Consider the following 23019-nt stretch of genomic DNA (forward strand, 5'->3'; position numbering starts at 1 on the left):
GTTCAGGATATGCTGTTTCTTTAACTATGAAAATTATCTAAAATTCAAATCCCGTGTGGAACTTCCGCACGACTACGGTAGTTCATCTTAATTATATAAACATAAAAAGTAAAATACTCACGCTATTGTCCCCCTCCGCCATTGTGTCCCTCCAAGTTAAGGGTGATGGAGCATATATATTCACATACATCCGGGAGCTTCAAAGTGTCCGGAGACCGGCTCCTCTGTATACAAATCTGGCACCACAGGACACGTTTTTGTGGGGACATTTATAATACGTTGTCTACGTCGAGAGACAAAGCACTGTTAAGGAATTTAGGGATAAGATAAGGCTGTAATTTTCAGGGATTTCTGTTGGAAGTATCTGTAGTGTTCAAGGTCCTTGCCAGACAAATGTGCAGAGCTGTTTCGACACTCTGGGTGAACAACTTCAAGACCGTTTCAATGTTTCTTGTAAATAACAACTTTTACATGAAAGTGTATTAAATTGTTGACATATTTCCGGTTTCTAGAAATTTGGAAAAAAAAAAATGTGATGGAAGAGAAAACTCTAGACACTAAGGCTTGCTTATGCAATCTGACGTAGTACTATATAATAGTAATAGTCTTAAATAATAATAATAATAATAATCAATAATAATGATCCTTGACAAATCCCTCTGGCTAACTTACGCTCATCTGGCGCTAGGATATAACGTTCATTAAATTGTTCCCATTCTCGGTGCCGGGAAGCCTAATACAGGCTGTTCACAGTCTTGGCCAGCAATTGACCTTACCCAGAATGCCACCCACAATAGATGACTAACTCTAGGTTCCTCTGTTAGTAGGTGAACAGATGTACCGAGTGTCAGGAAACATGCCCAAACGTCTTGATGACTCTGCTTAAATGTCATTATGTAGTGAAACCGTCATATCACAAGAATTTGATGAATTTTCAGAAGAGGACGAAAAGGCAGCAGGAAATTTTACACGAGTTATATGCGGATTTTTATATTTAAAAGTGTCGGCTAACAAGTGCAACTTTGGAAAACAGTTTGACTTCCGGCTGACGGACCAGTTGTTCATAGCAGAAAATTACATATTTTTTCCCTAACCTGGTGATTCAAAATTCTGATTCACAATCTATGTCATCATGGACAGCGTTGAAGAGGATTTTGAATCTGGAAAGAGCCTTTGTGAGGAAGAGACCAGAGATTAGGGTCGTAAAGGACCAGACACCAAGTAAACATTGTGGTTATAAGCACAGCAGTATAAAATGCAGATTTAAGGATTTTGTATGTAACTATTGTATCAAGAAAGGACATACAAAGAAAGTGTGTAGAGACTACTTGAAAACAAATAGTAATACAATGGAGAGGTACGACCCGTTGAAAGAGAAGAAATTTTAAAGTGATGAAGGCAGTAGAGGAACGTAAGAAGATTGAAGACGCTGAGGTTGAGGAAGGCAAACTGTATTCGGTGAAACAAGATTTGTTCAGTAAAGTTAAACGTGGTGAATTTGTAAATTAATGGGAAGATAGTTGCCTTGAATTGGTCCTGCAGTGTCAACATTGTCTAAATATTTGGCATGTTCCTCTTGAAATTATGAATGTAGTTCGCTTCTGCAAGTCCTGCCCTTAGTTCATTCCATTTTCCCACTTCCCTTACACTAAGGTACAACATTTTAATGGCTCTCATTTAACTCGTCTGAGTCTCAGGCTTCGATTCATGCCGTCTCGTTCTATTTGAATTCATTTCTAGCATATCTTTTTTTTTTTACACTTTACCAATTCCCTTAAGTGTTTTAAAGGTCTCTTAAGTCTTCTCTTTCCTTTCCTTCTCCTCCTTTCCAGTGTTGTCAGGTCTAGTTCTTTCAGTGTTTCTTCTTACCCTCTTCCTCGTAATTCCGGAACGAGACTCGTTGAAAATCTCTGAACCTTTTTTAGTTTCCTTGTACTTTACTTTAAACAAGCTCTCACGTAAGCGGGGTACAGTGTTGTAAATGCCTCTTTATTTAGGAGTGTGTGTGATTGTGAAATCTCCCCAATTTGTTTTCCATTCGAAAAATTAAATTTGATTTGCAATCATAATTAAGCATGACAAAGACACAGTTGGCTAGAAAAGAATGTAATCAATACCTTGGTATTCACTTCGTTATTTGCCGATATAAAAATAAACAAGATACACGTGTTCCAATGCGGTTGTGGTGATAAACAAAACAGACCCGCGTATAGCCTACTACCCCGCCCCGCTCACGGCCCGGGTCTTCTGGAAAAAGTGAGACAATTCCAGACTGTAGTAGTGATCCTTGCGTGGTGCGTGGCCATCCTGTGTGTTCTATCATGCATTCGGAGACCAATATGGGAAGGAATCCACAGGAGACAAACTCTGACTCCATCATTATTTCACTATATCTGAAATAATCAATGATGGAGTCAGAGTTTGTCTCCTGTGGATTCTTTCCCATATTAGTCTCCGAATGCATGATAGAACTGATGAGTTGGCCAAGACTTTTTCTCGTAAAGAGGGAATTGATTACCAACTTGGACTGCCTTTGAGCAGCCTGAGGGCAACAATATCCCAGGAACAACAACTAAATTTCACAACAGAGGATCTCTGGTTTGATACCGAGGTTGGATGGAGGCGATTTTGCATCTTTCCTGTCACCTGATACCTTTGTTCATTTAACAGTGAATAGATACCTGAGAGCTAGTCAACTATTGTGGCTTGCATCTCGTGGAAGGACATCTGCAATTGGCCTGTTCCCGACTATGGGAAAACATATGGTGAACCATACAAGGCTTTCCGTCCATCCTTGTTTTACTATACAGATTGATTGATGAAGATTAAGCCACCCAAAAGGTGGCACGGGCATGAATAGCCCGTAAGTGGAGACCCTTTTGAGCCATTACCAGTATCAATAGATGATACTGGAGATCTGTGGAGGTGCGACTGCACCCTGCGTGACGGGAGATGTCTCCCATGTTCACTACACAGCGAAACCCTTTGTTAAAGATTCTCCCCGAGCCCCGCCAGCGCTGCACCGGGCCCTGTGACCTATTGACCCGGGCGCTGACGGCGCATGACTTCCGGAATAGTTTTTTGACCAACGGCTGCAAGCTTCTGTAGGAAGGTCGTGCGTATGGCCAGAGATCATAACGAGGAATGTACGTATTTTTACACACATAATTACACGAATTCGTACGCGTGCAAACGCACCCAAACACACACGGTGAACCTCACGTCCCTGGAAAACAGAAAGTAAGGGGAGACATGATAACCACCTACAAAATTCTCAGGGGGGGGGGGTTACGGGCTCACCATAGCCCGTGCTACATGGACACTTCGTTCTGAGTAGCTAAATCTGAAACAACAACAACATTCTCAGGGGAATTGACAGTGTGGACAAAGACAAACTTTTCAGCACGGGTGGAACACGAACAAGGGGACACAGGTAGAAACTTAGTACCCAAATGAGCCACAAAGACATTCGAAAGAATTTTTTCAGTGTCAGAGTAGTTAGTAAATGGAATGCATTAGGCAGTGATGTGGTGGAGGCTGACTCCATACACAGTTTCAAATGTAGATATGATAGAGCCAGATATGATAGCAGGCTCGGGAATCTGTACACCAGTTGATTGACAGTTGAGAGGCGGGACCAAAGAGACAAGGCCCAAAAGAGACAACCCCCCAAAAGCACAAATATGGAGTACACACACACACACACACACACACACACACACACACACACACACACACACACACAGTGTACCCCTGGTGAGCACCCAGGTAGCTCACCAACAACACGCCAGAGGCACACCTCGCCATGATCAGATCCACGCACCCGGCAGACGACTCAGAGTCTCAGAGTGTTCAGTCCAACAGAGTCCTTGGCCAGAAGGTCACATTAACCAGGTATTAGACCACATGACAACATGCTCAACTACTCCTGTTATAACGACCACAAGTCTCCCACAGGTGCGAAACACGATACCTCTTTAGTCCATATGAGACTCGCTATGGCATTCCCTTGTCGCTTATAGAATATATTAAAGTTTCATATTAAATGTATTTTTCTAGTACCATGTATCAGTGGCAGCCGAAAGGGCAATAACACGAACATAAACAGCAAACTTAACATTTCTCAACATTTTCTGTGTTTCAAATTTGTGTTTGATGTGTAAATAAGCAACAGCATTCATACCCAGAAAGTATTGTCCACTAACATCCATGACGTCACTGACAGTATCACCTGTATCAAACCTGAAGTATGATCTGGAAGTTCTCCTCCCCGAGCCCGGCCTAGAGCCAGGCTTGACTTGTGATAACTTGGTCCAACAGGCTGTTGCTTCAAGAGGCCCGCAGGTCAGCATATCCACTATAACACGGTTCGTCCGACACTTCTCGTAGGAACTTGTCTAATTTTGTCTTATTCGTGCTGAGAGGGTATGGAACAGCCGTGAACCTCTGATTCACAGTATTTTCTGATTGTGCTTATGGCATTTCTACTCTTCAATGCTTCTATTTCGCATTTCCTAACATTATCATTGACTCCACTATTTTACTGTACAAGTTGGGACCTGGCCCTCCAGGACTTCAAGGTTCAGGAACACTTCAGTTGTCGAGTCTTCACTTCAATGTTTCCAGCAAGCCTTCAAAGACGAGAAATACTCGAGCGATCCAGTGATGTTCCAGCCAGCGAGGGATGCTTCCAGAGGGTGCTGGACACTGTCCAGGGGTCATGGTCACGCAGCAGCTGCACAAGCGAGGCAAGGGATGGGGGCGGCTCCCACAACGGTTTCGGGAGTCTACGAAAATGTCACGGGGGTAGGGAGGTGGGCGGGGAGGGAGGGCGAGGAGGGGGGGGGGGGATATAGCGGAGGTATAAGAAGACCAGCAGGAGGGCCTGGGCTGCACACCCACGGCGGCCACCACTCCGTCAGCACCGCCCCGCCGCCCTCAACCCCCACACCCCCAGAGTCATGGCCTCCTGGACTAGCTTGGTAGGAATACACTCTTTACCCCCATTACCGACATTCGCGTGAAACACACAGCAGATCTGCCACACCCTTGACACTGAGGAGCCTTCAGGAGCACCACAACGGCCTCGCTGGACACGATGTGTACCTCGCAAGTGGACACTGGAGGTGGTCCCTCAACACACAGGACATTATCCACCTAATACACTCGCCAGATCCAAGTGCTTCAGTGTGTTTTGTATAGTGTAGCGTGCAGCGTTGAGGCTGTGTGTGGAGGATGTGATCATTTCCCACGCTGCAGTATGGTGTGACTGTTCCTAAATAATATACTTGTGTAACATTCAACCATCACTAAGCACCATACACACCGTAGCCACACTATACACCGCCAGCTACCGCTGGGGGATGGGGGGGGGCACTGGTAGCTGAGTGGACAGCGCGCGGTACTCGTAATCCTGTGGCCCGGGTTCGATTCCCGGCGCCGGCGAGGAACAATGGGCAAAGTTTATTTCACCTGCTACCTGTTGCAGGTGAAATGCACCTGTTACCTAGCAATAAATAGGTACCTGAGAGTTAGAAAGCTGTTACCTGCTACTGTGTACTCACCTAATTGTGCTTGCGGGGGTTGAGCTTTGGCTCTTTGGTCCCGTGCGTGTGTGTGTGTGTAATTGTGCTTGCGGGGGTTGAGCTTTGGCTCTTTGGTCCCGTGTGTGTGTGTGTGTGTGTGTGTGTGTGTGTGTGTGTGTGTGTGTGTGTGTGTGTGTGTGTGTGTGTGTGTGAACAAAAATTAGTTAGTGGTTAGTAACAGTTGATTGACAGTTGAGAGGCGAGCCGAAAGAGCAGAGCTCAACCCCCGCAAGCACAACTAGGTGAACACACACAGTCACCACACCATACACGCCGTCGCCACACCATACACCGTCACCACACCACACACACCGTCGCCACACTATACACACCGTCACCACACTATACACACCGTCGCCACACTATACACACCGTCACCACACTATACACACCGTCGCCACACCACACACACCGTCGCCACACTATACACACCGTCACCACACTATACACACCGTCGCCACACTATACACACCACATCGTCGCCAGAACAAACATCACAATCAACACACAATACACAGGCGCGACACCATACGCATCATACATAAATAAATTAGGCACACCTTTGCTCCAGCACGCACCATACTCTCATCATACCGTAACCCCGAGTGCATTATAGTGTTCTCCCACTTGTATGAATCTCTGATACATGTATAAATAATAAGTATGGGCTCAAGGACATTTATATAAATATTATCTCTCACATAGTTCAGCCCATCCCCCTAAAATGATACTATTTATAGTAACTATTTGATCAAACGTGCAAAAATGGACTGTTGCCCCCCCCCCAAAGTTCTCCTTTTGAATCACTGATTTAGCTCGAATGGCATACCTAGGAAATGGAAATGTAAGTGAAGAACCAAAACCCATCATGTCCAAGCAAACCTTGGCTTAATATATGCTATCCTTGACCTAATATAGTACATATATGTGCTATATTAGGCCTAGGAATTTTTAAGTTTGGTTTTGGACTTTGTATTTCATGCCCTGTACAAAAAAAAAGTACAGAACGTGAACATTGTTGTCTGCAACAGTCCATTTTGCTACGTTAGACCAAATAGTTATGCAAGTTATCCGTTTAAGAAGATGAGTGACTCCAAGTTAGTTATTTTAAGCCAATTGTTAGTAGTTACTACTGCAATGTTGAGTCAAAACTGTGTGCCTATGGTTGAACTGGTCGCTAATACTATTTTTCTTCTTGCAGGCGCTGTTGTCCGCATTAGCGGTTAGCGCGCTGAGTTCGCCAGACGAAAGTGCCTACAAAATTCCTCAAGTGGGCACAGGAAGACGGTCTCAGTACTACGTTCTACATAATGATGGAACATACAAGTACGGATATGATACCGGCGAGGGAGCCTTCGAGAGTACGAAGCTCAAGTACGCCGGTAAACAAGACGGAGAATTCGGTTACAGGGATCCCGAGGGCAATAATGTCCGTCTCCAGTACGAGGCCGGTGTGGGAGGTTTCCGCCCCAGCGGTGCCCATCTTCCTGTTCCGCACCCTGACTTCGATGCTGCCCACGCCGCGGCTCGCGCACGACCACCTTTCGTTGACCCTCTCGCAGACACAAACACCGACGCGTCGTACAAATTCCGTTTCTCAGAAGACGGACTTGCACGAACAGAGCAAAGTGACTCAGATGGTAATGTGCGAGGCTCTTACAGCTACACAGATGAGGAAGGTCGAACACGAACCTACTCATACACTGCCGGTCGAGGTATTGGTTTCGTTGTCGAGGGCGACGATCTTCCTCAAGAACCTGCAGCTCCTGGATCTACTCCAGCAGCAACAAGGCTTTCCTCCGCTGGGCAGTTTGGTTCTCCCAGTTTACGCACTGCCGGAGCTTCATTGTCAAGAACTTCCCAAAGAGGATACAGTGGATCTTCAACATTTGGTGCTGGAACTTTTACCTCTGGTACAGCGGCATCACGTACCTCTTCTGCATCTGGCACTCCTACTTTCTCTGCCTCTCGTCGGCCAACTTTCACAACCAAACAAACTCCGTACAGCTCCCCATCTTCACGACTTTCTCCGTCAACTCGTACTCGCCCATTCGAACCTGCCAATACTCGCAGCCAACTCTCGCCTGATGGTAGTTACAACTTTGCCTACGATACCTCCAGTCACTCACGCGCTGAATCTGGTGATAGAGATAACAAAGTAGCAGGAAAATTTGAGTTCGTAGCAGATGACGATGGACAAAAAAGAGCTATTAAGTATGAGGCAGGATCTGCTACAGGATTTATCGCCGATGGAGCTCACATTCCTGTAGGACCCGAGGTGCCTGGAGCACCTTCAGGTCAGCCTACTGGCAGGATCGTTCCGGTTCGAGAGGTTCCTTTCATCGACCCCTTGGCTGACTCCAAATCTGATGCCTCTTATAACTTTGCCTTCGATTCCGAACAGTACTCACGCTCGGAGAGCGCTGACGCCGACGGCAATGTCCAGGGCACCTACACAGTGGTGGATGATGACGGCACACGCCGCACTTACCGATTCCGGGCCGGTGAAGGCATCGGCTTCGAAACTGAGGAAGTTTCAACTTCTCGTGGTCCTCCTCCATCTCGCGCTGCTTCAACTTCTTTTGCCACATCTGCTTCAGGATCATCAGCCTCATCTACCCAAAGTGCATCTACTCTCGGTGTTCTGAGTTATTCTACCCCATCAGCACGTCAACCAGGCTCTCAGCCTTCGACATCATTTAGAGCATCTACCGGCTTCCCGTCAGCATCGAGGTCACCACTGAGGAGCACCTTCACGCCATCATCCACACACGAAGTGTTCCCAGGCTTCAAGCTCCGTCAATACGATGCTACAGACAATGCAGACAAGTATGGCTATGTTTTGACTTTCGACAATTAGAACAAACTTTGAAGATTCCCATTATAGTTGTATAAGTCACTGTATTTAGTAAGAGACGAATTTACACTCACGTTTTCATACATTTTCGAACGTTCACATCTGTGTTCGTTCACACGAGACATGGGCCTCTATATCTAGCTACGGTGATGGGTACACAGACCTGGCAGCTACACTCAGGAAGAAGAACATCTGCCATGAAAAAAAGCACACACACCAATGTATTGGAAACTCAACACAAGCATTGTTTATGTCGTGTAAGCAACTATCTATAAACATATAAAACAAACTAACATATTCATGTTTAGCCCTTGTTTTTTTTCAGAGTTGCAATAAAGTTTTGAAGTTTAATATGTTTGCATTTAACCTTTTTAAATACCCTTCACACACATACATTATATTATATATATGTATATATATATATATATATATATATATATATATATATATATATATATATATATATATATATATTATATATATATATATATATATATATATATATATATATATATATATATATATATATATATATATATATATATATGTATGCGAACAAGCCTGAATGGTCGCCAGACATATATTCAACTGAAAACTCCACACCCTAGAAGTGACTCGAACCCGTACTGCCAGGAGCACTATGCAACTGAAAACTTCGCGTTTGTGTTGCTCACGTGGCCCCACAAAAAAGAGGTGATTTGATAAAACAACCATGCCCAAGATTACCATCAAACTGTCGTCGGGGAGGTGGTTCAAATAGCCTCGGCTATCACCTCTTTTTGTACGGTCACTGATGGTCGAATGGTTAAGGCCTCCTGTACACCAGCTGCATAGTGCTCCTGGCTGGCAGTTCGAGTCACTTCTGGGGTGTAGAGTTTTCAGTTTATATATATATATATATATATATATATATATATATATATATATATATATATATATATATATATATATATATATATATAATGGGTTGCATTGCGGAAGCACAAGGGGCTGGCATGCAAGACACAACAAGGTCAATGACATCATCATGAGAAGCCTCGTCTCAGCTCGGTGCCCAGCGGAGAGAGAACCTCGCATCCTAGGGGCCCACCACCCGAATGACCCCGCACTTCGCCCTGATGGTATCACTATATACCCTTGGAAAGCGGGCAAATTGTTGGTGTGAGACTACACATGTGTATCCACCCTGGCTGACACCTATGTACACTTCGGTGCTGATCAAGCAGGTGGGGCGGCCAACCACAGGGAAACAGAAAAATCACTCAAGTACAGGCGATTGGAAGGTCAATACCTCTTTGTTCCCATAGCGTCTGAGACGCATGGCCCCTGGGGCAAGAGTGCCTTGGGATTTCTCAAGGAATTGGGCTCCAAGCTCATTGACGTAACCAGAGACCCAAGGGCTTCCAGTTTTTTGTTTCAGCGCCTCAGTGTGGCGATCCAGAGGGGGAATGCCTGCTGCATCCTCGGTTCCTGTCCAGAAGCGGAGGAGCTTCAAGAGATCCATAACCTCTAGGCATTTTTTGTATCAACCAATGTATATCTTGTAACTTTTAAATTCACAATAAAGCAAAAAAAAAATGAAGGGGGTGGTAGGAGAAAAGCACACAGAAACTGTGTTTGAGGGGACCTAAACATTCCCTCTAGTGCGATATGTGTGGTTTCCTCCGAGGCTAAGGGTCCCCTTTTTTCAGCCAGAGGTGGTACTCCCTCCCGTTTTTATTTTTAGTTAAAAAAAAAAAAAAATATATATATATATATATATATATATGTCGTACCTAGTAGCCAGAACTCACTTTTCAGCCTACTATTCAAGGCCCGATTTGCCTAATAAGCCAAGTTTTCCTGAATTAATATATTTACTATAATTTTTTTCTTATGAAATGATAAAGCAACCCTTTTCTCTATGTATGAGGTCAATTTTTTTTTATTGGAGTTAAAATTAACGTAGATATATGACCGAACCTAACCAACCCTACCTAACCTAATCTAACCTATATTTATAGGTAAGGGTAGGTTAGGTAGCCCAAAAAAGCTAGGTTAGGTTAGGTTAGGTAGGTTAGGTAGACGAAAAAACATTAATTCATGAAAACTTGGCTTATTAGGCAAATCGGGCCTTGAATAGTAGGCTGAGAAGTGCGTTCTGGCTATTAGGTACGACATATATATATATATATATATATATATGTCGTACCTAATAGCCAGAACTCACTTCTCAGCCTACTATTCAAGGCCCGATTTGCCTAATAAGCCAAGTTTTCATGAATTAATATATTTACTATAATTTTTTTCTTATGAAATGATAAAGCAACCCTTTTCTCTATGTATGAGGTCAATTTTCTTTTATTGGAGTAAAAATTAACGTAGATATATGACCGAACCTAACCAACCCTTCCTAACCTAACCTAACCTATATTTATAGGTAAGGTTAGGTTAGGTAGCCAAAAAAGCTAGGTTAGGTTAGGTTAGGTAGGTTAGGTAGACGAAAAAACATTAATTCATGAAAACTTGGCTTATTAGGCAAATCGGGCCTTGAATAGTAGGCTGAGAAGTGAGTTCTGGCTACTAGGTACGACATATATATATATATATATATATATATATATATATATATATATATATATATGTTGTACCTAGTAGCCAGAATGCACTATTTGGCCTACTATGCAAGGCTGGATTTGCCTAAAAAGCCAAGTTTCATGAATTTATATATTTTTCCTTATTTTTTCTTAGGAAATGATAAATCTAACCATTTCATTATGTATGAGTTCATTATTTTTTAATTTGAGTTAAAACTAACATAGATATATGACCGAACCTAACCAACCCTACCTAACCTAACCTACCCTATCTAAACCTAACCTAAACTAACATAACTAAGTCAACAATTTATGTTCTTGATATAATATAATGATAATAATTAAAAAAGCAATTGCAAACAATTTATTGAAAATAAAGAAAATCACTCGGCCTATTAGGCAAATCGGGCCTTGCATAGTAGGCCGAGAAGTGCGTTCTGGCTACTAGGTATGAGATATATATATATATATATATATATATATATATATATATATATATATATATATATATATATATATATATATATATATATATATATATCCGGCTACCCTGACTCCGTCCTGGCATACGTAAATCTGTGTATCTATGTATTTACGTATGTAGGTTAGCTTAGCATTTTAAAAGCACCGAATCACCTTCTGTGGTTGATTGTTCAATAAACCCCTGAACTATATGTTTAACACATCTCTAACCCTGTCCATGAAGGACAGAAGAAAATGTACATATGCTGGTTAGCATTGTAAATGTGTGGCCACGTCTGGGGTAGAAAAAAACTCCCTCCTGGAGGACATAATTTAGGAGCAAGGGGGCAAGTCTAGGCTTCACCCTGAACTCTTTTAAGTGCAAAATAACCTCCACCAACCAGCACATAATAGAGTGAATAAAGGGTGTTTTGCCTGATATCCATATAACCAACCCTGAGGCCAGCACACGCCTAGGAGCTCCTCTTGGAGGGCAGGCCATCGACGAGGTCCTTGGTAAAAAGATCGCTGATCTGAAGAGGATGGATGAGAGGATTGAAGACATCGATGCTCATGATGCACTTTACCTCATCACCAGATGCTTGTCCCTCCCCAGGCTGACCTACTTTCTTAGATGTGCGCCATCGTTCAATAATACTAAATTAGAAGAGTATGACAGCTTGCTGAAATCAATATTAGAAAAAAAAACTTAATCTTTCTCTCAGCGACTCACAATGGAAACAAGCCTCCCTTCCTCTAAGACTTCCTATAAGAGCCTCATCGTTCCCACAGCAACACAAATTGCTGTACCAGCGTTCCTGTCCTCTTCAGTAGTATATGACAACCTGGTGAAGGAAATTCTACCTAATTACCTAGGTCAACAGACAGGGGTACAAGAACCCAGCTTTACAGACTACACCATCAAATGGGTCTCTCTTGCAAGACCAGCACTCCAACCACCACCTTCTGATGCTCACAACCAATCCAGCTGGGATAGCCCCATTGTAGACCAAGCAGCAGCAACCTGTCTAGAAGCTGCAACAACACCACATGACACTGGCCGACTGAGAGCTGTAGCAGCTCCCCATGCAGGTGACTTCCTATTAGCAACCCCAATGTCAGCAACCATGCTTCTCACACCGCAGGCCCTCCGACTTGTTGTGGCTCTCAGACTCGCTGCCCCAATCCACATGGAATATAGATGTATTTGCAGCGAGGCAGTGGCCGACAGGTACGGACGGCATGACCTGTTCTGCCAAAGCACAGAATGGCATGCAAGACACAGCGAGGTAAATGACATTAAGAGGAGCCTTACCATAGCCAGTTGTCCAGCAGAGAGAAAACCTCGTTACCTAATGCCCCGCAACTCTGACTAGCCTGTTGGTCGCCCAGACGAGATCACGGTGAACCCTTAGAAGAATGGTAAACAGTTGGTGTGGGACTACACTTGCGTTTCAACTTTAGCCAACACCTATGTTGACTTCAGTGTGGCACATCCAGACGGCGTTGCCACTCACAGGAAAGCAACCAAGTCTCGTAAATACAGGGATCTTGATCACCATTACAATTTTGTCCCCATTGCCTCAGAGACATTTGGTGCCTGGGCTAAAAGTGCTGCTAGTTTTTTTAAGGAGCTGGGTTCTAGGCTAATTATGCCACTGGACTAGGGTTTTGTGATTTGCATTAAAGCAGATTCAGTAATGTTTCGATTTAAATGCTTTTACAATTTGTTATAGAAGAACTCTTAATTAATTTGAGCATTTTTTTTTACAAATGATGAATAAAGAATTAGATAATTGGCCTCTCAACTGGTGTACAGGTTCCTGAGGCTACTGGGCTCCATCATATTTACATTTGAAACTGTATGGAGTCAGCCTCCACCACATCACTTCCTAATGCATTACCTTTATTAACTACTTTGGCACTGACAAAGTTATTTATAATGTTTATGTGGCTCATTTAGATGCTCAGTTTCCACCTGTGTCCCCTTGTGCGAGTTCCACATGTCAAATATTCTCTATTTACCTTGTCTATTCCCATGAGAATTTTGTATGTGTTAGTCATGTCTCCCCTAACTCTTTTGTCTTCCACCCACGTGTAGTGCAATTCACGCAGACTTCCCTCATGACTCATGGCTCTTAGTTTTGGAACTAGTCTAGAGGCATACTTTTGAACCTTCTCCAGCTTCGTCTTATGCTTGACAAGGTATGGGCTCCATGCTAGAGCTGAGTACTCTAGTACTGGCCGTTCATATATAATAATTTATGTGTGGTATACAAGGTTCTAAATTATCCTCACACAAGTTTCTGAAGGCAGTTCTGATGTAAGCCAGCCTCACATATGCTGCTACTGATATCCTTTTAATGTGGGCTTCAGAAGACAGCTTCGGTGTGAAATTCTTCTCTCTGTCCATTTCATGAATGACTTCTTCTCCCATTCGGTACCTGTGTCTAGCCTCCTGCTCCCTCCACCTAGCTTCATTGCTTTACATTTACTCATGTTCAAATTTAGTAACCATTTGTTGGAAACACTCCAACAAATCTAGAAAGATGGAGAAACACTCCATCTTTCTTCAGTTTGTCTAGGACATCTTGTAACCTCTTGCTATCTTCTTGTCTTGATCCTCCTCGTAATTTTTGCATCATCAGCAAACATGAGAGGAAGAGTATATTCCTTCTGTGAGATTGTTTACATATACATGAAACAGGATTGGAACAAGGACTAAACCCTGTGGGACTCCACTATTGACAAGCCATATAATCGTAATATATATAGGCGCTTGTCCCGCCTCTCATATGTCAATCAACCGGTGAACAGATTTCTGAGCCTATTAGGCTCTATCATATCTACATTTGAAACAGTGTATGAAGTCTGCCTCCACTACACTTTCTTGTGTGATCAGGGCTCTGCACGACTCCAGCGCGATAAGGGATCTGCGCTTTCCCCCCCTGATAATTCCATCCCTCCACTGGTGACGTCTCGACACTTTGAGACCTCACCCCTCAGTGATTCGGTCTTCTGTTGATTAGGCTGTTGTTGACTCCTGCTCACCCTCCTCCAAGTATAGCTCACCAACACGGCAATTATAATGGAAAATTTGACTCTTAAACTAAATTGAAAGTTCTATCTATATCACGAATCAGTAAATATTTAAACCATTACGCTACTGAAAGTGTTTCTCCCCACCTCGCCGTGAAGACAAACACTTCCTTGAGAAACCTGCAGTACGTCGTTTATCATAACTTGGTGTAAACTGATCACACCTGGAGGCTGATGGTGATGGGAGGAATGGAGGAATGAAATCGGGATCAGTTAGAGGCGGGACACAAGGTAACGGGTCCAAGAGGAGCAAGGTCGGCCACCATCCAGGCTGAGAGTGTGGCATATAAGGGGCTGACGGCACAGACAGCCACCACACCACCTCCCGCCACCACACCGTCCACATCATGGTCGCCTGGACTAGCTTGGTAATATCTTCCACAACTCTTGATGGACAAGATGTTCCTTAGCACATACATTGTGTGGGTGGGGTAGTTAATTAGTGCAGATAAACATATGAATAACAAAATAATATGTGTCAGGGTAGGTAGCTTTCAGTACTTAATGTACGTTCTTCGTGGAGTAATTGTTACTGTTCTAAATTGCATTGTTAACCGAATGAACACCTGTTTCTCTTGCAGGCGCTGTTGTCCGCATTAGCGGTTAGCGCGCTGAGTTCGCCAGACGAAAGTGCCTACAAAATTCCTCAAGTAGGCACAGGAAGACGATCCCAGTACTCCGTTCTACACAAGGATGGAACCTACAAGTACGGATATGATACCGGCGAGGGAGCCTTCGAGAGTGCTCGCTCATCTGCAGTTGGTCAGGTAGAAGGCAACTTTGGCTACAGGGATCCTGAGGGCAATAATATTAATCTCCAGTACGAAGCTGGTGAGGGCGGCTTCCAGCCAAGGGGTGCTCATCTGCCTGCCCCGCACCCTGACTTTGCCCTTGCCCACGCTCAGGCTCGTGCTCGCCCACCCTTCGTAGACCCCCTCGCCGATTCCAACGCCGATGCTTCCTATGGATTCGATTTTGCCGGAGATGGACAGGCACGTACTGAACAAAGTGACTCGGACGGTAATGTGCGTGGCTCTTACACTTACACCGACGACCAAGGTCGTACACGAACCTACACATACACTGCCGGTAAAGGAACCGGTTTTGTCGTTGAAGGCGACGATCTTCCTCAGGCACCTGCAGATCCTTCTCTTACTCCAGCTGCAACACGACTCTCGTCTTCTGCTGCCAGATTCCCATCTTCTACTCTAGGTGCTGCTAGACCATCATCTACTCTAGGTGCTGCTAGACCATCATCTACTCTAGGTGCTGCTAGACCATCATCTACTCTAGGTGCTGCTAGACCATCATCTACTCTAGGTGCTGCTAGACCATCATCTACTGGACCTTCACAAACTTCTGCAACATCTCCCTCCTTTAGAGCATCTACATCACGCCCTACTTCCGGCTCTCCCACTGGACCTGTTTCTTTCCTCAGAAGCGGCGCAGGATCTGATGCATCTTACTCATTTTCTTACGATGCTGGAGATCACTCGCGATCAGAATCTGCTGATGCTAACCTTAATGTCGACGGGCAGTTCTCTTTTGTGGCTGACGACGGTGTGAGACGCAGAGTTGTTTACGAAGCTGGAAGCGGCACAGGTTTTGTGGCTTCTGGAGATCATCTTCCTAAATCACCCGAGTCACACTTCGGCTCACAGACTGCATCAGCTGCAGTCAGAGGAAGACCAACAACTTACCGAAGTCCAACTGCATCTGGAACTCCTGGCTCTCCTGCCTCCACAGCTGGCTCTCGCTCACCTGCTCCTCGCCGTCCCGCCTTCACAACTACACAAACTCAGTACAGCTCTCCGTCAACTCGTGCACAAACCGGACCATTCGAACCTGCCAATACACGCAGCCAACTCTCACCGGATGGTAGTTACAGCTTCGCTTACGAGACCTCCAGTCACTCACGCGCTGAATCAGGAGATAGAGACAACAACGTAGTAGGAGACTTCGACTTTGTAGCTGATGACGGACAACGACGAGCCATAAAGTATGAGGCAGGATCTGCTACAGGATTTATCGCTGAAGGAGCTCACATTCCTGTAGGACCTGAGGTGCCTGGAGCACCTTCAGGTCAGCCTACTGGCAGGATCGTTCCGGTTCGAGAGGTTCCTTTCATCGACCCCTTGGCTGACTCCAAATCTGATGCCTCTTATAACTTTGCCTTCGATTCCGAACAGTACTCACGCTCGGAGAGCGCTGACGCCGACGGCAATGTCCAGGGCACCTACACAGTGGTGGACGATGACGGCACACGCCGCACTCACAGATTCCGGGCCGGTGAAGGCATCGGCTTCGAAACTGAGGAAGTGTCATCCTCTCGTGGTCCTCCTCCATCTCGCACTCCATCATCTGCCACTTTCCGCACTCCAGCGTCTCCTGGCCAGGCCACTCCATACACTGGCCAAACGGGTGCAACCTTCACTCCTGCCCTCACCAGGGCTGCCTCAGCCGCATCTCCCTCATCTTTCTCACCATCTTCACCCAGCACCAGGTTGGATGGCTCCAATTTTAAGCTCCGCCAGTACGACGCTTCAGAGAATCGCGGCAAATATGGTTACGTTCTAACTTTTGACAATTAGAAACATGGTAAAGAGCTGTTCCTACTTGTTAGATTTGGTATTACATGTGAAAATGTATGTAGTACCTGGAAATCAAAAACAAATTTCATTTTTAATTCTTAAAAAGTTATATATGAACAAACATGTTTACAAATGAGCTATCTCAAAACAAAACCCCCCAAAAATGCTAAAAACTATTTTAATGTACTCAATGCATGAGATGTTGCACAATATAACATGCAATGAAAAAATAATAAAAAACTATTGAACCGTATTTGTATTGTTAACTTTACCCCAATAATAACATCTAAGGCCTGAAGCCCCCAAAATGTGAGCATGAGAGTGTTGTGCTGATCATGTGTTGACGATGGGACACTAACTCTTCTCTCATCACATAGTGAGGACATGTGCTGATGACAGACACACTGACATATTTCTGTCGTCCTACTGTACTATGAATAGTAAACATGAAGGCACACTTTCAAAATATAATATTTTCATTTTAAGTTACTAAGTATATCCATATTACAGGATCTTTAACACAAGATTTAATCTTAGGATAATTTGGGATGGTTTTGGTGTCGGGCTTAAAACCCATCAACCTCTGGAATATTATAAGGATCAACATCTGAAAGATTATTAAGGATTACCACAATATCATACCAACCAACTACCGATCATACATATTTTACTGCATGTATGGTTTGTAGTTGATTACTCCTAAGTGCGGCGTACAACCCTGGGTACAATCTTTGTAACTAAGAATAGGACCTAATTGGACTTACGTTATTATCAATGAATGATATACTGTACATATAAAGAAAAATCTAGGAAATTTTTTAGCTTACGAATTACAAAGTAATTGGGAAAGTTATTTTTAACGGTAATGTTATAATATACCACAAATCATGAAAATTCAATGTCTTTTCATATATTTTATTATTAATAATTATATAAACAACGCGGAAGATATTATTAAGGATTTAAAACATCTTAACCGTCGCTCTCTTAAAACAAACACCAACCATAACAAAATATGACTGTAAACAACCCATCCTCCTGTTAATAGATACAGTAGTAACTATTGTGACCATCGGCAATAGTCACGAATTCGTACGTTCTTAGCTTTCAGATAGTAGTATACTGACTAGTAAGGAATTCTTTTAAAATAACTGAAGCTAAAACACAAACTTAAAATATTCTTAGGCCTAGTATAGCACACATATGTACTATATAAGGCCTCAGATATCGTGTATTAGGCCTAGGGAAGTTAGGATAGGTTAGTTTAGTTCGTCAAAGCAACACAATTAAAAAGTAGTTTTCCGGTTTGTCAAACTCAATAGTTCAGATTTCTACGTTATAATTTCGTTGTACGTCGGTATATATACTATGGTCCTCGTCGTTACTATAAGTACAGTACTACCAAAACAGTACTTACAGTAACGATGAGGCCACTCCAGACCGACAACCAGCGCGCAACTCCATAGTCACCCGTGACTGACTGATGCCTACTACTACTAAAACAGGATGATAGGCTGCTATATTACAGCCCTGGAGAACCTTGCCAAGGATGTTGACCAGACCACACACTAGAAATTGAAGGGACGACGACGTTTCGGTCCGTCCTGGACCATTCTCAAGTCGATTGTGATGAGGACAGGTAGGGACAGGCATTAAATAGGCAAGAGAGAGCTGAGGAGAAAAGTCAGGTGTAGGGGATAGTAGTAATGAGAACTGCAGCAGGCCTATTGGCCCATATGAGGCAGCTCCTATTATAACCACCGAAGGAGATAGTAATAGGAATAAGAAGAGGATAGCAAGGGAGCATAGAAGACAATGAACAAAAAAAGGGAGAAGAGAGAAAGAAAGGGAAAGAGAAAGAAAGAAATGGAAGGGGAAAAGCTTATGTTAAGACACGTTTGTTAGAAAGATTAGAGCATTTGAGTAAATACTGTGAAAGGGAAGAGTCCACAGCAACAAAGCCAGGACTCAAGTTCATGTTGGGTACATTGTTAATAAGAGCCGATTCTACAAGACGGCGTCTGTGTAGAGTAGAGGCAGGAAAGATTCAACGTCCTCATCACAATCGACTTGAGAATGGTCCAGGACGGACCGAAACGTCGTCGTCCCTTCAATTTCTAGTGTGTGGTCTGGTCAACATACTTCAGCCACGTTATTGTGACTCATCGCCTGCCTTGCCAAGGATCTTTAGCAGAGTTACCAGAGCAGGCAAAGTGAGCGGCGTTGTTACCATAGACACAGACAAATAAAAAAAGAGTATTAGACCTCGGGGATGCTGACCCCTATACTGCGATAATGTGGTACATAAGAACATAAGAACAAAGGTAACTGCAGAAGGCCTATTGGCCCATACGAGGCAGCTCCTATTCTATAACCACCCAATCCCACTCATATACTTGTCCAACCCGTGCTTGAAACAATCGAGGGACCCCACCTCCACAATGTTACGCGGCAATTGGTTCCACAAATCAACAACCCTGTTACTGAACCAGTATTTACCCAAGTCTTTCCTAAATCTAAACTTATCCAATTTATATCCATTGTTTCGTGTTCTGTCCTGTGTTGATACTTTTAATACCCTATTAATATCCCCCCGGTTATGTCCATTCATCCACTTGTAAACCTCTATCATGTCACCCCTAACTCTTCGCCTTTCCAGTGAATGCAACTTAAGCTTTGTTAATCTTTCTTCATATGAAAGATTTCTAATTTGGGGAATTAACTTAGTCATCCTACGCTGGACACGTTCAAGTGAATTTATATCCATTCTATAATATGGCGACCAAAACTGAACTGCATAATCTAAATGGGGCCTAACTAGAGCAAGATATAGCTTGAGAACCACACCAGGTGTCTTGTTACTAACGCTGCGATTAATAAATCCAAGTGTCCGATTTGCCTTATTACGAACATTTATGCATTGATCCTTTTGTTTTAAATTCTTACTAATCATAACTCCCAGATCCCTTTCGCAATCACAACACCATCTAGTTCGTATCTTGTAACTCTATCATCATTACCTAACCTCAGAACTTTACATTTATCAGCATTAAACTGCATCTGCCAATCCTTTGACCATTTCAAAACCCTATCTAGATCAACTTGAAGTGATAGTGAGTCCTCCGAATTAATTTCCCTACCGATTTTCGTATCATCGGCAAATTTGCAAATGTTGCTACTCAAACCTGAATCTAAATCATTTATATATATTATAAACAACAGAGGTCCCAGGACAGAGCCTTGAGGCACTCCACTTACAACATTTTCCCACTCTGACTTGATTCCATTTATACTAACTCTCTGTTTCCTTTGGTATAGCCATGCCCTAATCCAGCTTAATATAGCACCCCCAATACCATGAGACTCTATTTTTTTAATCAGTCTTTCATGTGGCACTGTATCAAAAGCTTTGCTAAAGTCAAGGTATACAACATCGCAATCCTTACCACTATCAACTGCCTCAACAATGCTAGAATAAAAAGATAACAAATTTGTTAAACATGAACGGCCATTTATAAAACCATGTTGCGACTCAATTATTAATTTATGTTTTTCAAGATGAAGACGAATTTTATTTGCTATTATAGATTCGAGTAACTTTCCCACAATAGACGTTAGGCTAATTGGTCGATAGTTAGACGCAAGTGATCTATCTCCTTTCTTAAAAACTGGTATCACATTAGCAACTTTCCAAAACTCTGGCACTCTGCCTGACTCTATTGATTTATTAAATATGGTTGACAGTGGGTCACAAAGCTCCTCTTTGCATTCTTTAAGCACCCTAGCAAACACTTCATCCGGCCCTGGGGATTTGTTTGGTTTGAGTTTTACTATTTGTTTAAGAACATCCTCCCTGGTAACTGCTAAACTCGTCAACCTGTCCTCGTCCCCACCCACATAGACTTGTTCTATGTGGGTGGGGGATCGAACAGAGCCTTGATAACTGTGAAGTCACTAAATCTTGAGCATGCTCGGATCGAGCAGAGCACTAATCACTCTGGCGGTCGAACAGTCCTGATGTTGAGGTTACCCTGAGCCCTGATCACGCTGGGATCGAGCAGAGCGCTGACCACTCAAAGGTTACACAGACCCCTTATCAGACAAAGGGTCGTACCTGTGCTGTTGGTGGGGAAACGCTCCCAGTTTGAGAATAATGATTCTACTGGTCTCAAGCTTTGTTATCCATTAAGGTTTTTGGAAGTTTGCCGTAGCAAAGCTCAACGTACATATTATAGCAAAATATGCACATAGAAAATTCGCCTAAAAATGTGTTAGGCTAACCATAATTTTCTGCCCCACAAACCATTTCGAACCACTGGGTTCGAAAATACTGTCAGAGCTTTAAATGTTTTTGATATACGAGTTGTTCAATTATGAAAATACAGTTGGAAAGTTATTAGTTAGAAACAGCCCTCGTTAGTGATAATTGTGTAATTTTCAAAATACCCTGTAAAGATTGTAATACATTCTACATGGGCCAAACATTCAAAAATTTTTAATTTCAAATTTCACAGCATAAATATTCCGTAAAAATGGTCAATTATCTAACGTTTTATTTATGAAATTGTCAGAAAAATCTCAACAAGCTGATTCGGAGAGGTCTTCTTCAATAACTAATTGTAAAAGCAAGATGGGGGGGGGGGCAATGGATGCATTGCTCCCCTATTCTCGGGAATAGTGCGCACGCGGGTGTTTATTCTCTTGATTATGCAGGCGTCGCACAGAGCCCTGATCACTCAGGGGTCGAGTAGAACCCCTGATCGTGCAAGGGTCGCGAAGCCGTTATCATACGGGGATCGAACAGAGCCTTGATAACTGTGAAGTCACTAAATCTTGAGCATGCTCGGATCGAGCAGAGCCCTAATCACTCTGGCGGTCGAACAGTCCTGATGTTGAGGTTACCCTGAGCCCTGATCACGCTGGGATCGAGCAGAGCGCTGACCACTCAAAGGTTACACAGACCCCTTATCAGACAAAGGGTCGTATAGAGCCCTGATCAGAAGGAGCATAAAGCTCTGATCCCATAGGGGTCAGGCAGAGACCTTATCACATAAGGGTAATGCAGAGTCCTCATTGCACAAGGATGGTGATCAGGTAGAGCCCTGATCACACAAGGGTCAGGTAGAGCCCTGACCACACGGGATTATGCAGAGCCCTGATTACACGGGATTGCACAGATCCCTGATCACACAAGGGGTCAGGCAGAGCCCAGATCACACAAGGGTCAGGCAGAGCCCTGATCACACAAGGGTCAGGCAGAGCCCTGATCACACAAGGGTCAGGCAGAGCCCTGATCACATAAGGGTCAGGCAGAGCCCTGATCACACAAGGGTCAGGCAGAGCCCTGCTCACACAAGGGTCAGGCAGAGCCCTGATCACACAAGGGTCAGGCAGAGCCCTGATCACACAAGGGTCAGGCAGAGCCCTGATCAAACAAGGGTCAGGCAGAGCCCTGATCAAACAAGGGTCAGGCAGAGCCCTGATCACACAGGATTGCACAGAGCCCTGATCACACGGGACTGAACAGAGCCCTGATCAGACAAAGGTCGCGCACAGCTTCACGTTGTGTATAGAACACTGTAGTTCCTAGGTAAATATTTGCAGTATTCACTCACTCCATATACGAATTTAACTTTAACAAGTCAAACATAGCTCGTTTCCATTGTGTGTGTGATAAACACAAACACACACACACACACATATATATATAATATAATTTAACTTATGCCTAAACAAGTCAAGTAAAGCTCACCTACACACTAATTGTAATGAAAAACATGACTCCTAAACTAAACTGAAAAGATCTATCTACATAACGAATCAGTATATATTAAAAGCATAACGCTACT

At 43.6% G+C, this 23019-nt stretch overlaps 2 protein-coding genes and 1 long non-coding RNA gene across 5 annotated transcripts in view; 2 read left to right on the forward strand and 1 right to left on the reverse strand.

Annotated features, from left to right (window-relative positions):
* Positions 1 to 23019, reverse strand: part of LOC123746035 (uncharacterized) — a 136009-nt gene that overhangs the window by 97482 nt on the left and 15508 nt on the right. The window lies entirely within an intron of this gene.
* Positions 4864 to 8793, forward strand: LOC123746037 (uncharacterized). The gene is made up of 2 exons (XM_045727204.2): positions 4864 to 4982; positions 6787 to 8793. Exons 1-2 carry the CDS (start codon positions 4962 to 4964, stop codon positions 8443 to 8445), a joined length of 1680 nt encoding a protein of 559 aa, XP_045583160.1. The 5' UTR covers positions 4864 to 4961; the 3' UTR covers positions 8446 to 8793.
* LOC123746042 (streptococcal hemagglutinin-like) lies at positions 14870 to 17423 on the forward strand. 2 transcript variants are annotated; one of them, XM_069314167.1, is made up of 3 exons: positions 14870 to 14947; positions 15161 to 15791; positions 15873 to 17423. In XM_069314167.1, exons 1-3 carry the CDS (start codon positions 14927 to 14929, stop codon positions 17168 to 17170), a joined length of 1950 nt encoding a protein of 649 aa, XP_069170268.1. In that variant the 5' UTR covers positions 14870 to 14926; the 3' UTR covers positions 17171 to 17423. The 2 variants fall into 2 exon arrangements, with proteins under 2 accessions (XP_069170268.1, XP_045583169.2); XM_045727213.2 differs by having other exon boundaries at positions 15161 to 17423.

This window comes from Procambarus clarkii, chromosome 78 (genome assembly GCF_040958095.1).
Source record: "Procambarus clarkii isolate CNS0578487 chromosome 78, FALCON_Pclarkii_2.0, whole genome shotgun sequence".
Classification (NCBI taxonomy): domain Eukaryota; kingdom Metazoa; phylum Arthropoda; class Malacostraca; order Decapoda; family Cambaridae; genus Procambarus; species Procambarus clarkii.

What these genes read in the sequence shown, in the direction of transcription:
- LOC123746037 (XM_045727204.2), top strand. Translation starts at nt 4,962, where the DNA reads ATGGCCTCCTGGACTAGCTTG. An exon ending in TGGCCTCCTGGACTAGCTTG is followed by an intron (nt 4,983 to 6,786) that starts GTAGGAATACAC and finishes TTCTTCTTGCAG; the next exon opens with GCGCTGTTGTCCGCATTAGC.
- LOC123746042 (XM_045727213.2), top strand. Translation starts at nt 14,927, where the DNA reads ATGGTCGCCTGGACTAGCTTG. An exon ending in TGGTCGCCTGGACTAGCTTG is followed by an intron (nt 14,948 to 15,160) that starts GTAATATCTTCC and finishes TTTCTCTTGCAG; the next exon opens with GCGCTGTTGTCCGCATTAGC.